The 25572-nt window shown below is 42.3% G+C and overlaps 1 protein-coding gene across 1 annotated transcript in view; it reads right to left on the reverse strand.

Moving 5' to 3' along the window:
* Positions 1 to 481: 481 nt before the first annotated feature.
* The window catches only part of tafa4b (TAFA chemokine like family member 4b), a 40520-nt gene continuing 15429 nt past the window's right edge, over positions 482 to 25572 (reverse strand). Inside the window, exons 2-4 of the mRNA XM_060910914.1 lie at positions 19662 to 19817; positions 3161 to 3285; positions 482 to 543 (exon numbers count right to left, since the gene is read on the reverse strand). Of these exons, the coding sequence (XP_060766897.1) occupies positions 532 to 543; positions 3161 to 3285; positions 19662 to 19817 (293 nt within the window). The 3' untranslated portion in view covers positions 482 to 531. The remainder of the gene's footprint in view (positions 544 to 3160; positions 3286 to 19661; positions 19818 to 25572) is intronic.

A 25572-nucleotide genomic window follows, 5' to 3' on the forward strand; every position in this document is an offset into this window, starting at 1 on the left:
CGTGCTCGCCGTGGTCTCGCGTGGATATGAGCTCACCGCTTTGAACCTTGGAGATTTTCTTGGCTTGCTCGCAAACACACACACACACACACACACACACACACACACACACACACACACATACGCATACAAATGCAAGTCTACACATATATACATGCACACACACACACACACACACACACACGTGCGCCAACATTGATTCCATCATCCATATCGTCCCCAAAAAAAAAAACTCCATAATGTTCCTGGAGTAGTTCGAGAGTTCAGGTTCGAGAAGTCTCCGCCCACATCCTCCACCACTGGATACTGATAGAGATTTATGGTTTTTATAGAAATAGACGTGGTCCATCATCATGTCTTTTCATCATTGTGAGTTGAAAACACGGTATATCTATCCATCCATCCATCCATTGTGTACTACACTCCCAGTCTGGCTGATATCCCATGTAATCCGGCGACTTTTCCCAGAATAGAAATCCATGTTAAAGAGTCTTAGGTCTCCTGGAACTGTCGGGGGCAGCCGTGCTCTCGCTATCGCGTGACCTAAAAAGGAAAAGAGAAGATAATGAGAACTGTGTGTGAGGTTTTTGAGGGTTTTTCCCCCCCGAAATGGAAGATGTTCACAGTTCTGGGTTGGAGGATAAACGATGTTTCTCTCTTGCACAGTAATCAGCAGTGTGTGGTGAGGAGCCCGAGGCGAAAGAACTGAGACATTAGAACACGATTACAGGACCCGCTGCATTTAAATTAGGAAAGAGAGGGGGGAAAAGACAGGACTCGAGGAGAGAAAGTGCACTGATATATATATATATATATATATATATATATATATATATATATATATATATATATATATATATACACACACACATACACTCATCCTAATTTTGCCAAGTAGCAGTCCCCCCTTGGCCAACAAGGTCTGAAGTAAAGTTTAAATTTCATCAGCAATGAAACTTTTCGATTTCGTTCTAAAGGCGTTATTTATCCCACAGCATTGCTGAAAGCTCGATTCTGACTGGTCAGATGAGAAAGCGTTGATTAATTTTCTCACAGCAACTGATCTCTAGATGTTGTTTCTCTCGTAACAGCTCATTCAGAGGGAACTGAACAGTGGACACATCACATAAACAGATTAAAACCTTTCTGAAAATTGTTGACATGGTGAAGTTTTCTGTTCAGAGACTTTATTTTAGCTTTTTTTTTTGGAAGGAGTCTCCAGTACCAGTATTTTGGAACAGTTTTCCAAATTGGGAAAGTCTTCAGGACAGGAAAATTTACTCTTTCCAGCTTTTCAGTAACAAGCTGCATGTTTTCTGACAGGTTATCATTTCAGAACGTGCTGTGAGTGAAAATAATCGGCTTAGTCTGGTGGGAGTGAGTCTGCTTCGTCACACCACCCTGTTGTTTATTATTTTCCTATAACAGCATAATCTCAAGTTAGACAGATACCCAGAGTACCAGTCAAAATTCTGGACACACCTTCTCATTCAATGTTTTTTCTTTATTTTTATTGATTAAAAGTAACTTCATGTTTTAAAGTCATGATGGACGTTGTTTCTCTTTACTTAGCTGTTCAGTTCTTGACAATATAGATTACTACAGTCGTGGATGGAACAGGGCTATTTATTATCGGTATTTTTATTATTTACGATTTACTGGGGTTTTTTTCAATGTTATGTTTACTTGTCCCTGACCATACCATAGAACAGTACAACATTTTGCTGAAAACTAGAGAGCTGATAACAATGAATAAAGTTAATTTGTCAAAAAGGTGCCTTATCCGACTTATCATACAAAGTTTAGCCGTTAGGTCAGATGCCAATGAGTCAATATGTTGGCCGAAGGTCAAACCCTTGTCCAATAGGACACCGAGATCCTTTACGGAATCTTCAACTCTGAGATCTTTCTCTAGAAACGTTAGAGTAGGGATCGGAGTCTGAGCAAGCATCCTTCCAGAACCAAAGATGCAGAATTTGGTTTTACTGGGGTTTATAAGTAACCCATTTGTGCAGCACCAGGAAGCAACCCGCAAAAGATCTGACCTGAGGCCCGTAACTCCAACTGTGGCGTCTTTACCCGGAAAAGAGAGATACAGTCTGGAGTCATCCACGTAGGATTCTCCATTACAGGCGTTACAAACATAAAGAATGGAAGCTGATTGATTGATTGATTGATTGATTGATTGATTGATTGATTGATTGATTGATTGATTTTGACACCTGTAAAGGTGCTACAGAGTAACATCTGGCTAAGAGCACATATTCACGGACGCATTGTTCTAATCCCGTAGAGATCAGATCGGTGAAGCAGCAAAGGCAAGAAACTCCGCCTCAGCACATCTCACTGGCTCGTTACCCACCAGGAGGCGGGAAGAACGACTCTCAGCCTGACTCAGCCAATCAGAAGCCAGACAGAAGCCTATAAGCCGCCACCCGTCGGCCTCACCAATTTAATTAAGCCTCTTGATTTGAAAGGCTCGGCGGAACCTGTAGCAGTAGCACATTCTAATGACTGTGACAGATGTTGTGCCATTATTCCGTCTCTCCAAGCAATTACTCTCGCATCGCCTGCGTGCTCTCCACAACTGTTTTTCTTTTTGTATGTCACCTGTGAGGAAAACAGCACCTGCCGCCATCGTCCCAGAGCACAAACCGCCTTTTGCAGGTCGTCAGATTTCAAAGGCTTGAAACGGGACCCTCGGCTCACAGCAATCTGTCCACATGCACGATGCAAGCTCAGCGTCTGTTTTGTTTTAACACGTGATTTATTATTTCTCTCTTGTTTTCACGCCACCTGAAGCTCTGTTTCTGTTGTCTCTACTTCATGATGACCTCTGAAACTGTGAGAGAAAGTCTGATTTATCTCTCAGGCCTTTGGCGTTTTAACTGCTTTAATTCGCATGATGCTTTCAATAGACGTGGTTCACGATCAAATACAGACGTTGGGTCATGATCACGTCGAACGATTACAAGGTGATAGCCGTGTTTGATCAGCGGCGAGACCGTCGGAAAGGTCAGACAGAGTTTCCGTCACCCATTTTCATGTCTCTTAATCATACTGATTGAGTTATCATGGACAAGTTCTCCAGAGGTTCTTCCAGAAATGTCCCACACTAACACCATCTCCATCTGGCTTCAATCCCAGCATGCATCCTTACCTTGGTGGTTTTGACTTTGTTGCCCGTGCTGCAGGACCATCCCGTGAGGTCCGGCAGAACCTTACACTCCTCCCCATCCAGACACGGGTGCATCTGACACCACCATTTCTGCAGGACGATGGACGCTGAGGGAGGAGAAGGAAAGAGTCAGACACACAAATAGAGACAGACACAGAGACGAAGGAAAAAATAAATCACAATGCGTTCGCTTCAGAAAGGAAATCATTATCTCAGCTATATATACTCCATCCTATGCTTCTGCTACATCAGTTCTACATCACCAAAAAGAGAAATATCCTGCAGGAAAGTTTAAATAAGTTTATCTCTGACAGTCTGAACTAGTTTGCACTGCTTTGTGATTAATCACAGAGCTTCTTCGACAAGGACACCTTTACGTCTAACTTTAGATGAATAAAGGAAGCAGGGTGGACTTTTCAGATTTATTCTCGTTAAGTACAAACAAAGGTTCTTCGTCCCTTGCTTTGGGAAAGGACAAGTCCCTGTGATATTTTAAGGTAAATAATCTCATGTATCTTTCGTGTGACGTTCATTCAATGCAAATCGTCGACTGTGTGGGATGAACTTTATGAGAAGCGGCTATTTATAATAACAGCAAACAAGAGAAGCCCAAGGCGAGAACAGACAAAACAATTCGTATATTAGCTTTAAAAAAAAAAAGAAGAAGCTCCATGTGGGATTTTTTTCTTGATCTTGAATTAAAATCAGCTCACAGTAGATCTCAGATGAGTGCAACTCGAACAGAGGTGTCGAGGGAAAAAGTGAGAAGGGTTTAGATCAAGGGACTGGAACAAAAGCTTGATTCTGTGCTCACTGCAAGAAGATCCAACCACAATCCAGCTGTGACCTCTTGGCAGAGGTGGCCAGATGTTATTTTAAAGAAAGAGAACACAAACACTAGATCTATTCGCTTGATACACAGGAGCACGTGCCAAAAAATAAGATGCACGTTGTCTTCCTATTGCTCTCAACTTAGCATTCGAGAACAAGTCCAGTAGGTCTTGCACAGTAGTCCAGCACAAACAGAGAAGTACAGGGACACGCCCACTCTGAGCAACCAATAGGAAAAAGCCGAGGGTTTATGTCAGCAGACTGGTCACGTGGACATGTCAAAAGTTTGATTATGGATTTGGAATTTTGGATGTTTGGGAAAAATCATCCTGGAAAAATCAAATACAAAATACATCGCAGGTGTAGCCTCTTGGCAGAGGTAGCCAGATTTGAATTTACAGTCTCATTAAATACGTCATGCTTTGTATGCTAATAGGTTTCCGAGGGCCTTTGGGTGAAAAATAGCCTGACAATTAACAGTTATTCCATGAAATCAAGTTGCACATGAGCTGATAGCCGACGAGGCGTGGAGCACCGAGTCGGCTATAAGCCATGTTCGACAAGATTGAGTCGAATAACTTTTATTCTATCCACATTCACTGGATTTTGAGAAACGGAGCATTTTTATTTTTATTTTTTGCAAATTCAATAAATAAAAACTTTATACAAAATGTCCGACAAAATAATTTCGGCTTAGAATGTAAACAAACCGGCAAAATGATAGGAGCAATTTGTGAAAAATGTGATAATAATAATTCTTGAATAATTAAAAAAGATATATGTGGCAGATCACAGAATCCAGGGACACATGTTGGCTCGGGGGCATTTTGAGTTATTGACAGATTCAGAAAGTACAGCTTCTAAGCTTTCCAATGATGCCTTCCATGTGGAGATCTGACAGTATTTGAAGAATGTGTGGCCTTTTGAAAGTGTATACCTCTTAAAACAGAAAAGGGAGAAAATCGCCCTCAAAGTTTTCCATCTCAGCTACTCTGGGTGTAGGGCGGGCACATAATGGTGCTCATTTGCATGACATTAAGGAAAGCCCTACCCCCTACGAGCTAGCACGATACTACTTTCATGTAAACAAAGATCACCACGTCAATTTTCCTTCCATGCAAAGTATGCCCAACACAATTATGAAGTACAAAAATAAGTCCTAAAGTCTACTTTAACGTTTTGTGGTTGAAAAATTACTCACACCGTAAGAAAGAAAGAGAGCACGATGATGACACAACTAACACAACGCTAGTTTCATGTAAAGCCTCGGTCACAACCGGCCGTACGGTACGTGCTTCTACGGCCAGTGTACACGCAAAAAACGCAAGAAACGCACGAGAGCGCGCGCATGAAACGCACGAGAGCGCGCGTGTGAAAAGCACGAGAGCACACGTGTGATGTGCTGATTTTCGAGCCGCAGACCGGCCGCAGAGGTTCTTTGTCATGTCAAACAAACTCTACAGGCACTTACGTTTTTTTCAGGTTGCAAGACAAACTTACGGTCAACGCGCGTCTTTCCCCGTGAACAAAAAAAAACCGCAGCGATTTGGGAAACGCCAAAAATCACACGGCCAAAAAATCGTACGTCCGGTTGTGACCTAGGCTTAACCAAACCACAACACTCTCCGTTACATGCAAAAATAACCACACAGCCTTAGATTAATAAACTCACCCCATCAGAAAGAGAAACGGCGCCTTGCACACACCAATGCCTCCGATGGAATGTAATCCTAGAACGGTCCGTGTATCATCCGATCATTCAAGTATTCCATTCAATCTGGAAAACGAGGTTGCGTTTTTTTTTTTGCTAGAAATGGTTATCTCCGATGTAAATACCGAGTGTCTGTTTGCTTCGCAGTGTTTCAGCTCCTCTGCGCTCTGTTTAGTAACTCATTCCATAGTGAAATCACACGACTGTATGCAGGTTAAGTAGCCATGCGCTCAGCCCGCATCATACAGCTGATTCGCGGAAAAAAAAAACAAATGACTTAAATCATCATGTGAATGGCCCATATGGTAATTTACCCACACCCCCCAGCAGGCTACAGTCCTGACAAAAACGAGACAATTTGCAACAAAAAATGTATGCTTTTCCAACAAAACAATCTATTATCTGAAATACTGATTGCATTCTTCAAGATCTCAACTTGCACATGATGGAAAAAAACAAAAATCACAAATTTCGAAAAAAAAATGCTTCTTTTGCGATTATCTCGGATTCGTTTTGGCCGACATGTGTCCCTGGATTTGGTGAGCGGTCACATATGTTCTTACTATCAAATACTTTCATTCCATATTTTGTTGCTTTTTTTGTACTTTTTGGTGTTTTCTTCTTCTTTAGGGTTTTTTGACGATTGGCAAACCAACTTAAAGGTGCATTACTGCCACCGACTGGGCTGGAGTGTGGAACAGGAGATATCCATTCATCCATCCATCCATCCATTGTCTGTAGCCGCTTATCCTGTAGGGTCACAGGCAAGCTGGAGCCTATCCCAGCTGACTACGGGCGAGAGGCGGGGTACACCCTGGACAAGTCATTGCAGGGAACAGGAGATATTCTGGAAAAAAGAACTATTCTTCTTCTTTAAGCTATTTCTGTTTCTTTTAAATACTTGATTACAATTTTTGGGGTTTTGTTTTTGAGTAGAGTTTTTATTTTGTCCTCGGTTGGTTCAGCAACACGCTCTGCCATTTTGGTTTTCTCTCCTCGCAGTATATGAGCTGATAGCCTAATAGTAGAGTAGCCAATCAGAGCGTGCGATTGCTCATATCCAGTGAATGTGGATAGAATAATAGCACATATCCCTCTCTGAGCATAGACAGATTGTGAACGTTTCTTGATTTCTGAGCAGTTTTGACAAAATGAACCATTAAGGTTGAGAGATGGAACTCAGAGTGTCCAAGCAAATTTAGATTTTCTTCAAATTTTGGCTGTTTGTTGGAAACCTCACTGAATCGGCCAAAAATTTAGATTCTCAGCTGAGTTAAAGAAAAGAAATGAACCTCTACATTTGAGGTTAAAAAGCTCTTGAGGGAAAATGATTTGGCACTAAATGCAAAAATATGGTAGAATATAATGTGTAGATTTTACTGTATAGAAAAATGACTGAAAAATTCAAAAAGGCTCACAATATTAATTTATTGTTATTTATCCAAAACGTCCTGAAGGGGATGTTTCAGGATGTGTTCTGCATTTTGTGTAGAAATGGCACATACTCTGTCATACCAGGTTTTATTACAGTAAAGCGAGCCTGTTTTTCATTCCAGAATCCAATATACACTACATCAGTAAAGAAACATCTGGACAGCTGTTGTGCCTCCATGTTGTAGAGGTGAATCACTAAAATGTCCTCATATCCTGTCTAATGTGTCTCACCTGCTGCACATTTACAACGCATGCTAATTTTCCAAATATGTTTTAACACAAGACGACAACGAATAAAGGCTTAGCAATGTCACCTGCTTTCTTTTTTTCTACATAATAGCCTATATTCAACAGCTCATCTCTATCTCTCCCTCTCTCTCTCTCTCTCTCTCTCTCACACACACATAACCACTGACTTATAGATTTTTCTTATTGACACATTAAGATTCCTCTGTGTTCATGGATTTTCTTCCTCCTTTATTTCATGAAGTTGCAAATACTAATGAAGATGCTCTCAGCTGATTGTTACCTGGAAAATTGCAAACTAGCAAAAAAAAATAGGTGATTAACTTTTCAAAAACTATCGACAAAGAAAATATCTAATATTAATCCATTTTATTGTCTAAAACAGTAGCAAGGTTGCTCTCAAACTAGCTAACAATTACTTTGGGTAAGACAGCAAGTCTGTCATTAAAGCTAACATGATGCTAACTGTTCTCGTTATCTGTAGCCACTTTATCCTGTTCTACAGGGTTGCAGGCAAGCTGGAGCCTATCCCAGCTGACTATGGGCGAAAGGCGGGGTACACCCTGGACAAGTCGCCAGGTCATCACAGGGCTGACACATAGACACAGACAACCATTCACACTCGCATTCACATCTACGGTCAATTTAGAGTTACCAGTTAGCATGTCTTTGGACTGTGGGGGAAACCGGAGCACCCGGAGGAAACCCACGCGGACACGGGGAGAACATGCAAACTCCACACAAAAAGGCCCTCGCCAGCCACGGGGCTCGAACCCGGACCTTCTTGCTATGAGGCGACAGCACTAACCACTACACCACCGTGCCGCCCCATGCTAACTGTTATATCTTGGAATTGAAACAGTAGCTAAAGGCTCTAGCATGCGAGCTAACATGATGCTATATTTTCTAAAACAGTTGCAAGGTTGCTAGCAAACTAGCCAACAATTATATGATGTAAATCAGGAAGCCTGTCATTTGAAACCTTGCTAGCATTATGCTAACTGTTATATCATGTCTGTGAAACTGTAGCTAAAGGCACTAGCAAGCTAGCAAGCGTCAGAGAACAACTGTGTAAATAAAACCATGAGTCAGGTTTGCTAGCAAGCGTTAGATTTCCAGTCTGGTGGCTTGACTGTGATAGATTTCTGAAACTCGTGAAATCATCACATCATGTTACGAGATAATCTTACACCTTGAGGCGTATATCGCTTTAGCTAATTTTTAAAAAAAAACTAAATAATGTATGGGAATTTATGTCCTGTGTGAGTGTGTGTGTTGGAGGGTTGGAAGCTGGATAGTGTAAGCGCTTTCCATCACCCCTCACAGTCCAAACCACACCCCAGCCTCCAGCAGCTCGCGAGCCTACACGCTAATCAATTAATCCTCAGGCTGAACAGAGGCCTCCTAACGAGCCACGCTAATCGCTAAACACTTCTCTTTGTCTCAAAGTGAGAAAATCCACAACAGTAAAAAAGCTTTAAGCAGAATTAATATCTGTGTGTGTGTGTGTGTGTGTGTGTGTGTGTGTGTGTGTGTGTTTCTGTTATGGTGTCCAGATGCAATAGCTGCTAAGTGGCTCTAGAGATCAATGACTGTAATTATCCTTAATGTAATGTGTGCATGCATGTGTATAAGTGTGTTAATGGGAGTGTGTATGAGTGAGAGAGTGTGTGTTGAGAAGGGAAGAGAAGAGAACGCAAGAGGAGAGAGAAACAGAGAACAATTAAGAGTAAAGAGAAAAGAGGAAAAGAACAGAAGAGAAGTCAAGGAGGAGAATGGAAAAATAAGAAAAGAGAGAAGAGGAAAGGAGAGGAAAACTAAAAAGGGAGAAAGAGAGGCGAGGACTTGAAAGAAAAGCCCGAGAAGGGAATCATGGAAACAAGTGGACATGACAGAAAAGAAGACAAACAAGAAGAGGGCAGAAATGGAGAGGAAGAATGGAGAAGAGAAGAACTGAAGTAAGGTGGGGAGAAGAATGGAGAGAAGAGAGACGGAGCAAGTTTTGAAATCCAGCGAGCTCGCGGGGGCTGTGAATAATTCAATCCTTCCTCATTAAGACGGCCTTCACTGTAATCCCGGGATGGAACTGGGAGACGGTAACACTGAGGCGAAGAAGAGCTCAGCTCTCGAGGTTAGAGGTGGAAAACTGGAGGGACATCAACAATGAAGCAGTGTTATGGGGGGGGTTGTTTTTTGTTGTTTCCATTCCTGGCTGAATTGTGTCTGACATCATGTGGCGGCCAGAGAAACTGCAAGTGATATTGAAGACGGGGAAAAAGAAAGTGAGGTAAAAAAAAATAAAAATAAAAAAATAGTGGGTGAGAGATTCAGACAGACGGTGAGACGGCACGATTTTCTCTCGATCGCTGTTTGTCTTCTTGTTCTCATCAATCTGCTAATCATGTGTCAATTCTGACAACTGACTTGGATGAGTGAGGAGGAAACACGCATGGCGATAACTGCCAGTTAATTGAGTGTCATAAATTTTCACATACTGTACGCCACCTTCAATTCTCACTTATTTGCAGATTTAAAAATATTTTACCACAAACGCTGTAATTGGAGAAGATTTGGTCGTTTACGGCTCGAAATTATTCCCTCTATGTGTCAGAGATGGAATAAGCGCACACAGATCTGATGGCCAATCGTGGCATCTAATTTACACTTCACTTTACTTTCACTTATTTTTAATTCACAGGTACGTTCTGGGGCTGGTCTTTTTCTGTGTCCAAATCTGGAAACTGTACTTTGTTTTGAGTATCGAAAACTAATCAACATTTTCTGACCAAACAGAAATGAAAACTCAACAGCACATATGTCACACACTGCTATAGATGACTTGTTACCACGTGATCAAAATGTGCTATGTCAAGAGCGTCCACCATGATGGTGGATCTACAAAGCGACTAGGATGGCAGCCGCTGAAAGCGTGTCTGTAAACAATGCTGAATTTTCTCAGTATACCACGATTTGAACGCTCGAACAAAAATTCGATACAAAAAGAAGATAGGTATGTGTGGTTTTGACCCATACTATTTAAAAAGCCAGACTTTTATGAAGATGAGACGCTTCTACCGACCATCAAGTACCCAGATATCGCATTCTATCTGGTTCGGCTGCCGAAGAATCGAGTCCAACCTTGGACGAAACGTAGCCCATTTTCTAAGTGGGTGCCCAGTCTGGATTGTTTCTATCGTATAATTTTGCTGGCGCTCCTAGAAGCGAAATAGTAATACATGTGTTAAAATTATAACAACGACCGAGTGAACCACGACAAGAGAACGCGCTTTTATAGCAAAATTCTAGCAACACGAAATAAAATTCTTCCCTGAAATTATCGAGAAAGCTTTTGAATCTCACCTGAGGTAAAATGATTACTGTGAACACGAGCTGTTTTGGTTTTAGCCTCTGTTAGATCGGCCCTGCCGATGTTGTTCAGCCGCACTCGTCTCCTCTCCGTACTAAGCCTCGGTTTCCTCGCCCTCTTTCCGAATCACGGACGGAATTCTAAAAAATCGGAACGTGCCATGGTCACGAGTCCTGTTGTGACCACGACCATATACAGCACAAAGATATAGCATCGCTAAAAGAACGCTTAAAGCAGTGAAAAAACAAAGAGTTGCGCACACGTGACTGTGTTTTGTATGCAAAAGAGTCACCAAGATGTTGGTCACCAACATGGCCGACATCTGGGTTTCTGTTTTGCTTTGACATCACTTGCAAGTCAAGAATATCGCTCGACAGAAGCAAGTTCAATCCATTTCCATCTTTCTGTGAAACTTGGCCTGCCTTTCTTCTCTCCTTCATCAATTCAGGTTCATCTCGCTGCTTTTGACACGCATTAATGCCATGTTTTAACTCACAACAACCGTCCGCAGGTTCAGAAGAACTGCAGACCCATGAGGTAAAAGCTGAGGCGCATCATAATTGGCTGGCGTGACCCTGCTGACCTTTATTTATTAGACGTCAGGCATTTGGGCTCACAGAGCCGACACATGATCTTGTGGGAGAGATGCGAGGTCATACGGCGGTCTCCTCTGCGGCCCCGGGCTACTTAACCATCATGTTTAGTTTTTATTAGCACGCTGAGCGGGGGAGATTATTCCTCATTTAAGCCTGTCAAAAACACATCAGGAATTCGAGAGAGAGAGAGAGAGAGAGAGAGAGAGAGAGAGAGAGAGAGGAGATGGCTGCCAGTTCTTATCAAACCAGAGGTGTCGACATTGCTACAGGAAAATCCAAGCAGACAGAGAGAGAGAGAAAAAACAGAATTTAACCACCGCAGAAATCAGAGCGTGCGAAATTGCACAGTGTGTAAGCAAGCGCAAGGTTCATCTTCATTTCAAAGTTCCACAATTTCAGCACAATTTGGGAGGCATTAGAGCAAGCGGGTTTCACTGGATTTCTTATGAATGATACTTTGAAAAATGATGAGACATACCTGGACAAACAGAGCCACAGAAATTAAATCACCACTTACTCCTGAGTCGGAACTTTCCCAAGATGGTCCAGGTTCTTGCGAAGGAACAAGAACTAGATTCGTATGAAAAGTGTCCAATAATAAAATTAACAGGAGACGCTTGTCTTGTGGATTCACGATTATAAAATGGATCAGGAAGATCTACTTTATTCGGAACACTCCGACATCCACCTGCTGTTCTGTTTGATGCGGTTCTCTAATCAGCCGATCCCTTGACAGCAGCGCAATGTATAAAATCATGCAGCTACAAATCAAGAGCTTCAGTTAATTCATGTTCACAATGTTCAAATATCAAAATGGGAAAAATTGTGATCTCACAGCGAAGTGTGACTTTCTTTCACTGTGGCATGGGTGTTGGCTTGAGCCAGATGAGTATTTTTGGTTTGAGTATTTCAGAAACTGCTGATCTCCTCCTGGGGTTTTCACACAAAACAGTCTCTAGAGTTTACACAGACAAAATGGTGCGAAAAACAAAAAACACTGAGTGAATGAGTGAGGGACAGTTCTGTGGGTGGAAACAAACACCTTGTTGATTCGAGAGGTCAGAGGAAAACGGACAGATTCGTAGTTTGAGCTTTTGTGCCAGGAAGGACTCATATAGTAACTCATATAATCACTCTTTACAACCGTGGTGAGCAGAAAAGCATCTCAGCATGCAATCTTAGAATCTTAAAATCAAGAACAAGTTCCTATTAAAGTGGACGGTGAGTGTATATGTATGTATATAAATATAAAACCTCCTTTCGTACCACTCTATTTGCTCATTTTAATGTCGATGACAAGTTGCAAACTGACAGTGTCATCGTCCTGAAGTCTTTGAGTCCTCGAGGGTGCACTGGTGTAAAAACTGAGCATTTGGGACACAACAAATTCACACATTTGACACTGTCTGAACAAACTCATTTGTTGTGAATGGTCCTCGCGGACTGCTCTGAGGTGCGTGCTGGGGCTCATCGAGGGCGTTCATACGCACCCTTTTCAAACCCTAGAATGAGAAATTAGACACTGTACCCCAAAGGTATTCAACTAAAATTTACACAGGAACAGTCACATCGAATTGCTTACTTACAGAAGTCTGGATCAGGCTTGTAATACTCGAGTCCGACTCATGCCCTGATCTTAAGGACTTGTGACTTGACTTGGACTTGAGCACTGATGACTTGGACTCGTACATTAACTGCATTCAGACTCCTAAATTGGAAACGAGGACTCAGATTTTTTCTTTATTTTTCTGGAACATGCCATAATAATTTGGCATAAGCTTTATATTTATATCTACATAAATTTTTATACTAATTTTGTCCAAGAGAATGCACATTCACCTGTTCATACGGTACGTCATGTTCAGGAACAAACTAATGTTAACAGCGCTAAAATGCCTGGAGAGAACGCCGCTAGGATTGTCCGCTTTGCTTATACAGACTTCTTGTGCAGTGGGAAAAAATGCACTGCTGTGTGTTTCATATGTCGAAGAACTATCGAGGAGACGACGGGGACAACCTAGTGGTGCTGTGATTGACAGGGGTGAAACAGACCTGTAGTAATCGAGTCCAGGACTCGGACTTGGACCCAGACTCGTGCATTAACTGCATTCGGACTTGTAAATTGGAGACGAGGACTTGGATTTTTTCTTTATTTTTTGTAACATGCCATAATAATCGGGCATAAGATATTTATATCTACATTAATTTTGTACTAATTTCGTGTAAGAGTGTCACACCTGCGCTCCTTGGCGCGTGCATCAGATAGACTCTCGGGCTGCGCTCTGGACAGCGCGCACGCACCAAGTGGACTCTCACACATGCACCGTCAACAACTCGCACCTGCATAGGATTAAAGCGCAATCAGTGCACCGATATAAAAACTGTGAAAACACACTTACTTTGCGAAGTATTGAGTTGCGTTGCTGACACGTTACCGAGCCTTATTTCCTCGTCTGGTTTCCTGATCCCTGATTTCCTGTTTCTCGTCTTTGATTCTGCCGAGTCTACGATAGCCTGTTTGTGTCTCACTCGACCTATCGCCTGTTTCATCGTTATACAATTTTGCCTGCCGTTCTGGATTGTTTGCCGTCTTCACTTGTATTAATAAACACACCTTCTGCACTTACATCCGTCTCTCAACCATCTTTGACGGAATACTTCACACTCCCTGATAAAGAGAAGCACATTCACCTGTTCATACGTCATGCTCAGGGACAAACTAACGTTAATGGTGTTGAAACAGACACCTTCACATGGTGCGGTTGGAGTCTTAGACTCGGCTCGGCTCAATAGTGGACTTGACTCGAAATTTTTTTAATGACTTGGACTTGACTCAAACTTGAACACTTGGGGACTCAAACTCAAGGTTTAGTGACTTGATTCCAACACTGGTCTGGATAATTGACTCACATTACTGACCAGCGAGAACGCTTCACCATCGATGATTAGTTCATAGCTCTTCATCAGACGATTCAGAGGGTCATGTTTTGTTCTGTAGTGTCACGTAGCTGACTCTGAACAGATCAGATATTTGTTTTGAACTTAATGAGATGTACACTACCGTTCAAAAGTTTGGGGTCACCCAGACAATTTTGTGTTTTCCATGAAAAGTCACACTTTTATTTACCACCATAAGTTGTAAAATGAATAGAAAATATAGTCAAGACATTTTTTTGGCAGGGCGGCACGGTGGTGTAGTGGTTAGCGCTGTCGCCTCACAGCAAGAAGGTCCTGGGTTTGAGCCCCGTGGCCGGCGAGGGCCTTTCTGTGCGGAGTTTGCATGTTCTCCCCCGTGTCCGCGTGGGTTTCCTCCGGGTGCTCCGGTTTCCCCCACAGTCCAAAGACATGCAGGTTAGGTTAACTGGTGACTCTAAATTGACCGTAGGTGTGAATGTGAGTGTGAATGGTTGTCTGTGTCTATGTGTCGGCCCTGTGATGACCTGGCGACTTGTCCAGGGTGTACCCCGCCTTTTGCCCGTAGTCAGCTGGGATAGGCTCCAGCTTGCCTGCAACCCTGTAGAACAGGATGAAGCAGCTACAGATAATGAGATGAGATGAGACATTTTTCTGGCCATTTTGAGCATTTAATCGACCCCACAAATGTGATGCTCCAGAAACTCAATCTGCTCAAAGGAAGGTCAGTTTTATAGCTTCTCTAAAGAGCTAAACTGTTTTCAGCTGTGCTAACATGATTGTACAAGGGTTTTCTAATCATCCATTAGCCTTCTGAGGCAATGAGCAAACACATTGTACCATTAGAACACTGGAGTGAGAGTTGCTGGAAATGGGCCTCTATACACCTATGGAGATATTGCACCAAAAACCAGACATTTGCAGCTAGAATAGTCATTTACCACATTAGCAATGTATAGAGTGGATTTCTGATTAGTTTAAAGTGATCTTCATTGAAAAGAACAGTGCTTTTCTTTCAAAAATAAGGACATTTCAAAGTGACCCCAAACTTTTGAATGGTAGTGTATAAAGAGAACGTCTCTGCCCAATCTTCTTGAAACATTCTGTTTTAGTTTTTGACTTTTTTTAAATGTTGTCAGTCTGTTAATCAGACCGGAAAGGGAAAATGAAATGAAAAATCTATGAAAATCTGTGAAACTTCTTCCCTTTCTGTTCCTCATCATGTAACGAGTCTCTGGTCCAGTGAGCTTCCTTCAGCTAAATAATTTACATCATCAATGTATGTGATTGGATAAGATGGACTATTTGAAACATTTCCAATACAAAAAGATCTTGAAATACAATTCCTTCTCATGAAGTCAAAAAATATCCAGAGAAGTAATGTGACTGCGATTTATCAGACACTGTACACACGACTGACTGTGTAGCGACTGTAACTGTCATGATGGATTCATCACCACTCGGGCGAATTCACACGACTGGCTTGATGATCGTCTAATCCCCAGACTTCGATGGGATCGTCCAGCACCACAGTGGCCTTGACTTTTCCAGAGACTTTATCACACGGAACAAGCTGCCACAGAGGTCGATTCTCAGTTAATCCACAGCTTAAAGGCCAGATCTACAAACAGCGTCCATCTGGCGAAAAAAAACACTGCAGCACAGTTAAGTACTGATTCTGGATCAGGGTTTTTCATCGATCTTTCTCTCTTTAATTCTGCTTCTTTTTCTATAATGGGTTTTTAATGGCCACACAGGTGTGTGGAGGCCAGCAAAGTGTCTCAGGAGGTTGGAGATTAAAAAAGAGAGCACGAGGCTAAAACAGCAGAGGAACCCAGGAGAACCAGGAATAACCCCGAAATCCTTCAAACCGTTTCGCATTGTGGCTGTTTTAACATCTCGTTTACATCCAGAGCTGATTTTTTATTTCAAATCTTAATGAGGTGCAAATTAATGTTCTCTAAATCGTGTGAAAATGTATGTAAAAAAGAGTAAATCCATAAACTGCCTCGTGTTGGCGAATTCATTCGCGAAATTAAGCGAATATTGCCATGTCCAAGACAAAACTAGCCTAATGTTAGCGATAACATGAGGATCATAAAGCTAAAATATATTTTACAGTTATTCTACAAAATCGAGTCGTACATGAGCTGATAGCTGACGAGGAACGTAGCACCGAGTCATCTATCAGCCATGTACGACGAGATTGAGTGGAATAACTGCTTTATTTTATCCACATTCACTGAATTTTGAGAAACGGAGCATTTTTATTTTTAGAAAATTCGCTAAATAAAAACTATATAACTCATCCGACAAAATAATTTGCACTTCGATTGTAAACAAACTGGTGAAATGACAGGAGGAATTTTTGAAAAATGCTATAATAATAATAATAATAATAATAATAATAATAATTCTTGAAAAATAAAAAAGATACGTTCTTACCATCAAATACTTTCATTCCATATTTTCTTGCTTTTGTTTTTTGTATTTTTTGGGGTTTTGTTTTCGAGTAGAGTTTTTATTTCATCCTCGGTTGGTTCAGCAACACGCACCAGCATTTTGTTTTTCTCTACTCACGGTATATGAGCTGATATCCTAGTAGTAGAGTAGCCAATCAGAGCACACGATTGCTCATATCCAGTGAATGTGGACAGAATAATACCAAAATATACCTAAAAATTACAGGTCACATTACAGTTCTTAAAAGTAAAGTTTTAAACTAACTCGGTAATTGAAAAAGTTGAGTGTATGACTATGCTAATTATACACAAAATGGCTGCTTAATCATTTTTTTAATCAGAAGAAAAACTTCAGAACAGGAAATGGTTTCCGTTAAACCTTCTAATCTTTCAACAGGAATGGGAGCATGGTCACTGCAAACCATTACACCAACACAGCATGACAATAAAATGATTAAAAGCATGAAAAGCTTGTTGATTAACTCATCCAAAAATGCAATACTTGGCAAACTGCTGTGGTACGAGAGGAATGAAAGACATCACGATGTGCTGTTTTCAGAAAACGGTCAACTTCCAGGCGTAGCGGTAATGTCAGTGATTATTTTCCTGTAAAACTGTGCCCCAAAGTGCGTCTTTGATTACTGTCAGATTATTCATTAAAAAACAAAAAGAAAAAAAGGATTCCGCAAGTTGCTGCGTCTTCTGACTTCCTGAGCTGGATCACTGAAAGTGAGGGGCAAATTGTGTGAAATCTGTGTTTGGTCAACATTTGGTCAACATCCTGATCTTCTCGTCTCCTCTCCGTACTAAGCCTCAGAGTTTCCTCGCCCTCTTTCCGAATCACGGACGGAATTCTAAAAAAATTGGAATGTGCCATGGTCACGAGTCCTGTTGTGACCACGACCATATACAGCACAAAGATATAGCATCGCTAAAGGAACGCTTAAAGCAGTGGAAAAACAAAGAGTTGCGCACACGTGACTGTGTTTTGTATGGAATGTCGTGTGACCCCGCATTTGTATCTCCACCAACATGGATGACATCTAGGTTTCTATTTTACTTTGACGTCACTTGCAAGTCAAGGATATCGTGGAGATAGGTAATGCCATACTCAGTGGTCAACACTAAAGAGATCTTTTTAATACACACACACAAACACACACATCGAGTCTCGTATCCAGACCCTGTGTGTCCCAATGTCGTGAGAAAATCCCAATCTCCTGCATGGAAACGAGGCAGGCTGTGCTTTGGGATCCCACATGGGCTGAGTGTTGTGTTGGAGAGACGTTCGGCACAGGCTCTGGAGGTTTAGAGCTGCAGCGGTGTTGATGGGGGTCAGTGACCCTCAAACGCCTTCTCTTTCTCCACATCGCTGCAGAGAAAATCCTCCTCTATCAGACTGATGAAGACACGGGTCAATCAGGATGACCTCAAAGTTTACACTCGCTATCATTCACAAAGGTTCCACACACACACACACACACACACATTTGTCTCACTATCCTTGCGAGGACCTTCCACTGGTGTCATTATTCATCTCATCTCATCTCATTATCTCTAGCCGCTTTATCCTGTTCTACAGGGTCACAGGCAAGCTGGAGCCTATCCCAGCTGACTACGGGCGAAAGGTGGGGTACACCCTGGACAAGTCGCCAGGTCATCACAGGGCTGACACATAGACACAGACAACCATTCACACTCACATTCACACCTACGCTCAATTTAGAGTCACCAGTTAACCTAACCTGCATGTCTTTGGACTGTGGGGGAAACCGGAGCACCCGGAGGAAACCCACGCGGACACGGGGAGAACATGCAAACTCCACACAGAAAGGCCCTCGTCGGCCATGGGGCTCGAACCTGGACCTTCTTGCTGTGAGGTGACAGTGCTAACCACTACACCACCGTGCCGCCCGATGTCATTATTATTGCAGTTAATTAATGGTGTTCCTGCACCTAAACCAAACCTTCACCTTCACCTCAGTAATGAAAAGGAAACTTTTGGCTCTTTTATTATTTTTTTTTTTATTATTTTTGTTTAAAAAACACAACAGCAATTTCTTTGTGGGTCCATCCAGATGTCCCCACAAGGTCAAAGTTGTCAGATTTGACTTATCCTTATGGGGACATTTGGTCCTCAGCAGTATATAAACACACACACACACACACACACACACTTGATGTGTTGTTTCATGAGTACCCTGTATGCGCTTTCAATTATTTACAGATACTGTGTATAAGCTTCCAAAGAATCCAAAGAATGTCAATATTCTGGCAGCTCGGTGCAAGGTTGCAATAATAAAACAAAACCAAATTAATCTGCAAACATGTTGTCGAGTAAGAAACTGTTCAGACCACAAAGGAACAACCTGGTCTGGAGCCATGATGAACGGAGTCCGAGCACATTCATAATACACACGATGTCATCGTTTCCAAAAACATTTGTTCTCCACGTTCACCACGCCCACAGAAGCTCATTAAAGTCAAAACTCATAGTGAGTTAAAAACGACAAAATGGAGACTAAACAACAAGTGAACGAGTGTCTCATCATCACGGTGCACAAAATCTTCCAGTAACTCTTCTTCCTTTCGAAGGGCGCCAGTTCTTTTGTCTTAATATGGAGGTCAAAATCCTGTTTTAAATAAAATGAACCCGTGTTCATGTGTACTCAGCGTTACACTTAATCGCAGATTCGGGCCTTGTAAAGGTAAAGAGACTTGCCTTGTCCATAATTCCCATCAGCCCGTAGTGTGCCCCGTTTCTAATATCAAATCCAAACTGCTAGAAACGAAAATAAAATCCCACCTTGTTCATCATTTCCATTTTAATAATCTCTACTCAGACCCGGAAAAACCTTCCAGAATCCTAAAATCATCTTCCTAAATTCTTATTCTGGATCTCATCGATGAATCTGACGCTTACCTTCGACGCAGGACGGCTGAGCGCGGGTCGTTCCAGCAACCTCTCCGGGGAAACAGGAACACTTGACGGTCTGCGAGCGCTCCTCGATCCGGTTCTTATTGCAGCAGCGATGGAGCGCCACGACCTCACACGTACCCTGCTTTACCTGGTACTGACCTGAGAGAGCAATGGAGAGGAAACAAGGCATCGTTTATCTTTAGTAAAAATCACACCAAATATAAAGTGCTGATTGGGCAGAAGGTATTAATCACTACTTATTAACTGAGCATGAGGTCTTCATGGGAAAATATCACACCGAGGTCTTTCCGGGAAAATATCACACTGAGGTCTTGGCAGTCCAAAAAGACTGAGGTCTGATATTTTCCCGTCAAGACCGAGCAAGCAGGTTAATCAGGGGTTTATTATATGGCTTTTTTTTTTTTGTTTCTCAGATAAAATTAGACGGTCATATTTGTAACGTAGTTGAGTCGCGCATGCAGAATAAACAGCTAGCGGTCTCAAAACTGAATTTCTCTTAGCAGTTAGCGGTTTCTGAACGCTCTTTGTTGCTCATTTCTTGAATAACTCGCTGACTCTTGTTTGTCTTTCAGCTGTTTGTGATTCCGTTTTGATTTCTGATTCATCTTTTTTTGTCGTTTTGTTTTTGTTTGTTTTTTGCAACATTGAAAGCCAGCGCCTTGGAAAGAAATTCCGTAATCGCCCACGGGCATTACAGGAAAATTCTGCCCGCTGAGTGGGCCCGGCGCGATGGGCGGGCCTTTGGGGGCCGGGCCCGCCTATTTAGTCACGTGGGCCCGCCCTAGTGTGGGCCCGCCCGCCCTGTCATAGGCTAGGGCCAACAGCTTAACACAATATTTAAAATAAATAAATAAATCGCAGGCTACTACAATTAAACGCTTTTTTTTTAAAAAGGGCATAATATTACAGAAAAAGTCCTTAATTTAAAATGTGTTAAAACTATTTGTAATCATCTGATTGGTTATTTCGTAATGATCCGGGTTAAACGGAAATGGTTTGGTTAAACGGAAATGGAAACACGCTCTGACTTTTGGCGCAAGCACTGCTCTCTGCGAGAACTCCTTTTCCACTCTGAAGAACGTTTTCACCGACCACAGACAAAGCATGCTGCACACACGCAAGGCCAATTTGATCAAACTGGCCTTTGAGAAGGACTTAACAAAAAAGTTCAGGGAGGAGTGGAGTGACGCTGTCTTGCGAAGATTCCACGCAGCTGCACATCGTCGCCTATCGCTTTACTGAGGGTGAGCTTGAATTTTTAATCACTACATAATAGTTATACTTGAGTTGTTGACTATAGTAAGCCTACTGTATGGGCTACAAAATAGTTATACATGACACACTGTTTTCTTAACGTTTCGGCCTGCGCCCGTCTCGTCAGCCCTGCGCTGTCATGCACTTGGCGTTTGATTTGCAAACTAAGCACTGGAGGTAAGAAACTGGTTTTGACGTTTCAGTTAACCTACTGTACACAACACATCTGTATTAAAGATTAATGTTGTCAGGCTTCACAAAACTAGATTTGAGACATAGAACTTTTAATGCGCATGGTTTCACTTAGAAGGGATTCAGTGACTGCAGTTAGGCTTTGTGCAGGGAGGATGAGTGTGGCACGGGGGTATGAGTGTGATGTAATCTTCTGTTGCGCACTCTTAATTGTAAATATCAATCTTAATTTGCTGTCAACATTGATCACAGTCATCCGTTTGCACATTCAGTGTTGGGTATTTGGAACGAGTTTACAACATGACTCGTGCGCAAACGGAATACTGCCAATATTCCGTATGAAATGGAATATTCCCTGCAAATGCGCTCAATGACGGACAATATATAGCAGTGGAACAGGGTGTCTGAAGAGCTCAAAATACACCATTTTAGAGTTTTTTTCAAAAATTTCTTCCGGGGGGAGCATGCCCCCGGACCCCCCCTAGTAAAATTGGGTTCGCCGATGCGTGCCCACCCCCAGCCAGTGCAATGCCCGGCTACTAGACCGCTTCTGCCGCCGGGTCTGCCGCTGAGGAACCAATCAGAGCTCGTGCTATATAATAATAATAATAATAATAATGCAAATGAATGCACTGATTTAACAAAGTTATAATTTCTATCATAACAGCTCAAGGACTTCTTGCATGGATGCTCCAAATAATCCGAACTGTTGATTATGGTGAAGTTTTTGGCGAGGAGATGTTTATTTAATGTTTATGGAAGGAGTCTCCAGTGTCAGAAAGACTTTTCCACCACAGGAAGCCTTCAGGACAGAGGAGTGTACGCTGTACACTGTGCAGCATTTTTGTCTTATTAACTTGAAGAGAAAAAAGTTGTCATAATCATAATTATTCAGTGATCAAACATTATGATGTATTGATTTTTTTAATAAATAAATTAATTCATAAAAAAATTCGCTGTGGTATAAAAGGAATAAAACACTTGCTGTTTATCATCACAATCAATATCAGCATGGTGATGATGTTCCTTTAATAGCGCACGCCCAAGTGGTGGTGTTGGGTTTTGGGGGTTTTTTTTATTCCTTACTTACCAAAACACAACAACCGAAAAATTCCACTACCAATCATGTTCATGTTCCAGTATCGGCATATAAGCAGCATCAAATAAAGCTCGAAACTGTTTTCGGAGAGTGTGTTGTAGCTGATGCACGGTATTTCAGTGCTATTTGTCCTGTAAAACCTGCTGAGAGCCGTAAATAAAACCGAGCGAGTAAACACGACTCACGTTGAGGCTTTCTTCTCCAAATAAAAACGACATCATTATCATTCACACCCTGGGAGGGCAGAGCAGAATGATGAAAGAGACAGGACAGGGGAAAGAGTGAGAGAGAGAGAGAGAGAGAGAGAGAAAAGCCTTACCTGTTTTATGTAAAGAAATGGAGAAATAATGACAAAATTGTGCCTCTTTTCAGCTCCTAATAAACCACCTGATGGCACTTAAGATGGCAGCGTATCAGACGAGACTGCCAGCATTTAGCAAACACACTGAGGCCTGCCAAAGCACTATTTATCCATCTCTCTCTCTCTCTCTCTCTCTCCCTCTCTCTGTAAATAAGAGCGCAGGATTTCTCACGTCACCCGCCAGCAGAAAGAAACAAGGACTGGAGTTTGGCCAGATTCCATCTCCGAGACATATGCGCCCATAAGAGGACGTGTCAACTATCAAAACACACCTCATCATCTCCGTAAAACCAGGTGCTGCTGTGTGCTGCTTTTTATCGGATGTGAGAAATGATTTTTAACAGACTCAATAACGTACGGTGTATAAAACAGGCTTGTAGTACTCGAGTCTGAGTCGTGCCCTAATCTTAAGGACTCGTGACTCGACTTGGTCTTGAGCACTGATGACTCGGATGTTTTCTTTATTTTTTGTAACATGCCATAATAATTTGGCATAAGATATTTATATTTATATCTACATTAATTTTTATACTAATTTCGTGCAAGAGAATGCACATTCACCTGTTCATACGTCACGTTCAGGAACAAACTAACATTATTGGCGCTAAAATGCCTGGAGAGAACGCTGCTAGGATTGTCCACTTCGCTTATACAGACTTCTCATGCAGTGGGAAAAAATGCACTGCTTCAAAATGTGTTCCATATGTTGAAGAACTATCGAGGAGACGACGGGGACAACCTCGAACTTCAGTCATCATTTGGCGAGACTCCACCCAGAGAAGGAAGTGACATGCTATGCTCATTGCTCTGTTGATAGTGGGCGGGGCTTGCTTGCTGAGCAATGAACAGGCTTTTTATCTGTAGCCTGTTAACTAAAATGGGGCGGTCGAGCAGGAATGTTCGTCCAACACAGTCGCAGAGACGGGTTCACATAAAGACAGGAACAGACACCGTCAAATGGTGTGGGTGGAGTCTTGTTCTCGGACTTAACTCGAAATTTTCTGGAATGACTTGGACTCGGGGCGGCACGGTGGTGTAGTGGTTAGCGCTGTTGCCTCACAGCAAGAAGGTCCTGGGTTCGAGCCCCGTGGCCGGCGAGGGCCTTTCTGTGTGGAGTTTGCATGTTCTCCCTGTGTCCACGTGGGTTTCCTCTGGGTGCTCCGGTTTCCCCCACAGTCCAAAGACATGCAGGTTAGGTTAACTGGTGACTCTAAATTGAGCGTAGGTGTGAATGTGAGTGTGAATGGTTGTCTGTGTCTATGTGTCAGCCCTGTGATGACCTGGCGACTTGTCCCGGGTGTACCCCGCCTTTCGCCCGTAGTCAGCTGGGATAGGCTCCAGCTTGCCTGCGACCCTGTAGAACAGGATAAAGCGGCTAGAGATAATGAGATGAGATGAGACTTAGACTCGGCTCAGACTTGAACACTGGGGACCCGAGACTGGACTCGGACTCGAGGTTTAGTGACTCGACTACAACACTGGTATCAAATGAAAAGGGTCTTAGATGCAACAGAGCAACAATACATTCATTCATCCATTCATTATTCATTGCAGTTCGTGGGTGAGCTAAAGCCAATCCCAGCTGACGTTGGCCCGAGAGGCGGGGTTCACCTTGAACAGGTCACCAGTCTATTGTCGGGCTCACGCAGAGACAGACAGCCATTCACATTCACATTCACACCTGTAGCCAGTTGATCGAATCTGCTTGTCTTTGGACTGTGGGAGGAAACCGGAGCACACAGAGGAAACCCATGCAGGCATGAGGAGGACATGCAAACTTCGCACATGTTCTGAAAGGTTCATTACAGAGCTCCAGGCTCAGCCCTGAATATAAGCAGAGCCTTACATATTAATGAGAATGAGAATTTCTACCTCATTATGAACACTTCAATAAAAATTTTATACTTTGCATCCAGGCACTTTATTTTTCTGTAAAGGTTCATCATCACCTTTCTTTCTTCCCCTTGGCAGGCAAACCAACCAACAAAAAGGGGAAGCCATGGCCTAATAGTTAGAGAAACAGCTTTGGGACCAAAAGGTTGCTGGTTTGATTCCCTGGAATAGCAGGATTGGCTTAAGTGCCCTTGAGCAAGGCACCTAACCGCTCTGTTAAGAGTGGTGGTGTACCTTGTGTCTGATTAGCCAAAGAAAAACTAATGATATGATTATCAGTTTGGGTATTGAACCCGACCAACTGAGCTGGCAAACCAACTTAAAGGTGCATTACTGCCACTGACTGGGCTGGAGTGTAGAACTGGGAGGAAAATCTTTTATCTGTTTCTTTTAAATACTTGATAACAATTTTTAAGGTTTTGTTTTTGAATAAAGTTTTTATTTCATCCTCGGTTGGTTCAGCAACACGCTCCACCATTTTGTTTTTCTCTACTCACGGTATATGAGCTGATAGCCTCGTAGTTGAGTAGCTGATCAGAGCGCGCAATTGCTTATATCCAGTAAATGTGGATAGAATAATACATAGATATATGGATCCAGGATTTTTTTTTGTCTGTTCCTAACATAACTCAAAAAGTCGTGAACATATTTGGATGAAATTTGGTGTCCAGCTTTAGTGTTATCCGAGGTTCCAGTGATTTGATTTTGATGTTGATAACATGTTGCCTGGTGGAGGTATGGACTCTACCATGCGCCGTTCTAGTTTTATCAACCTATACACATATTTATTAACTCTCTGAAGCACTCTTGAATTTTTTTTTCTCAGAGTTTATGTCTACACCACCCACACCTCCTCTCTGACTGAAGAGCACAGACTCGGGTTTAGAAACGGACCGTATTATTGGCATATATCTTTATTCAGTCAGTCGATGTTGTAATGTGACGTGCAGAAAGAAATGCCAGTCCACAGCACAGACTGAACACACAGCCAGACATACTGAAAGGCATTTGTTCAAAACACTTTAAACCAGACTTCAAGGTTAAAACCTCATAAGCGCTGTATATAGATCTGACTTTAAACAGGACGCAGCCTT

Source organism: Neoarius graeffei, chromosome 26, assembly GCF_027579695.1.
Source record: "Neoarius graeffei isolate fNeoGra1 chromosome 26, fNeoGra1.pri, whole genome shotgun sequence".
NCBI classification, from domain to species: domain Eukaryota; kingdom Metazoa; phylum Chordata; class Actinopteri; order Siluriformes; family Ariidae; genus Neoarius; species Neoarius graeffei.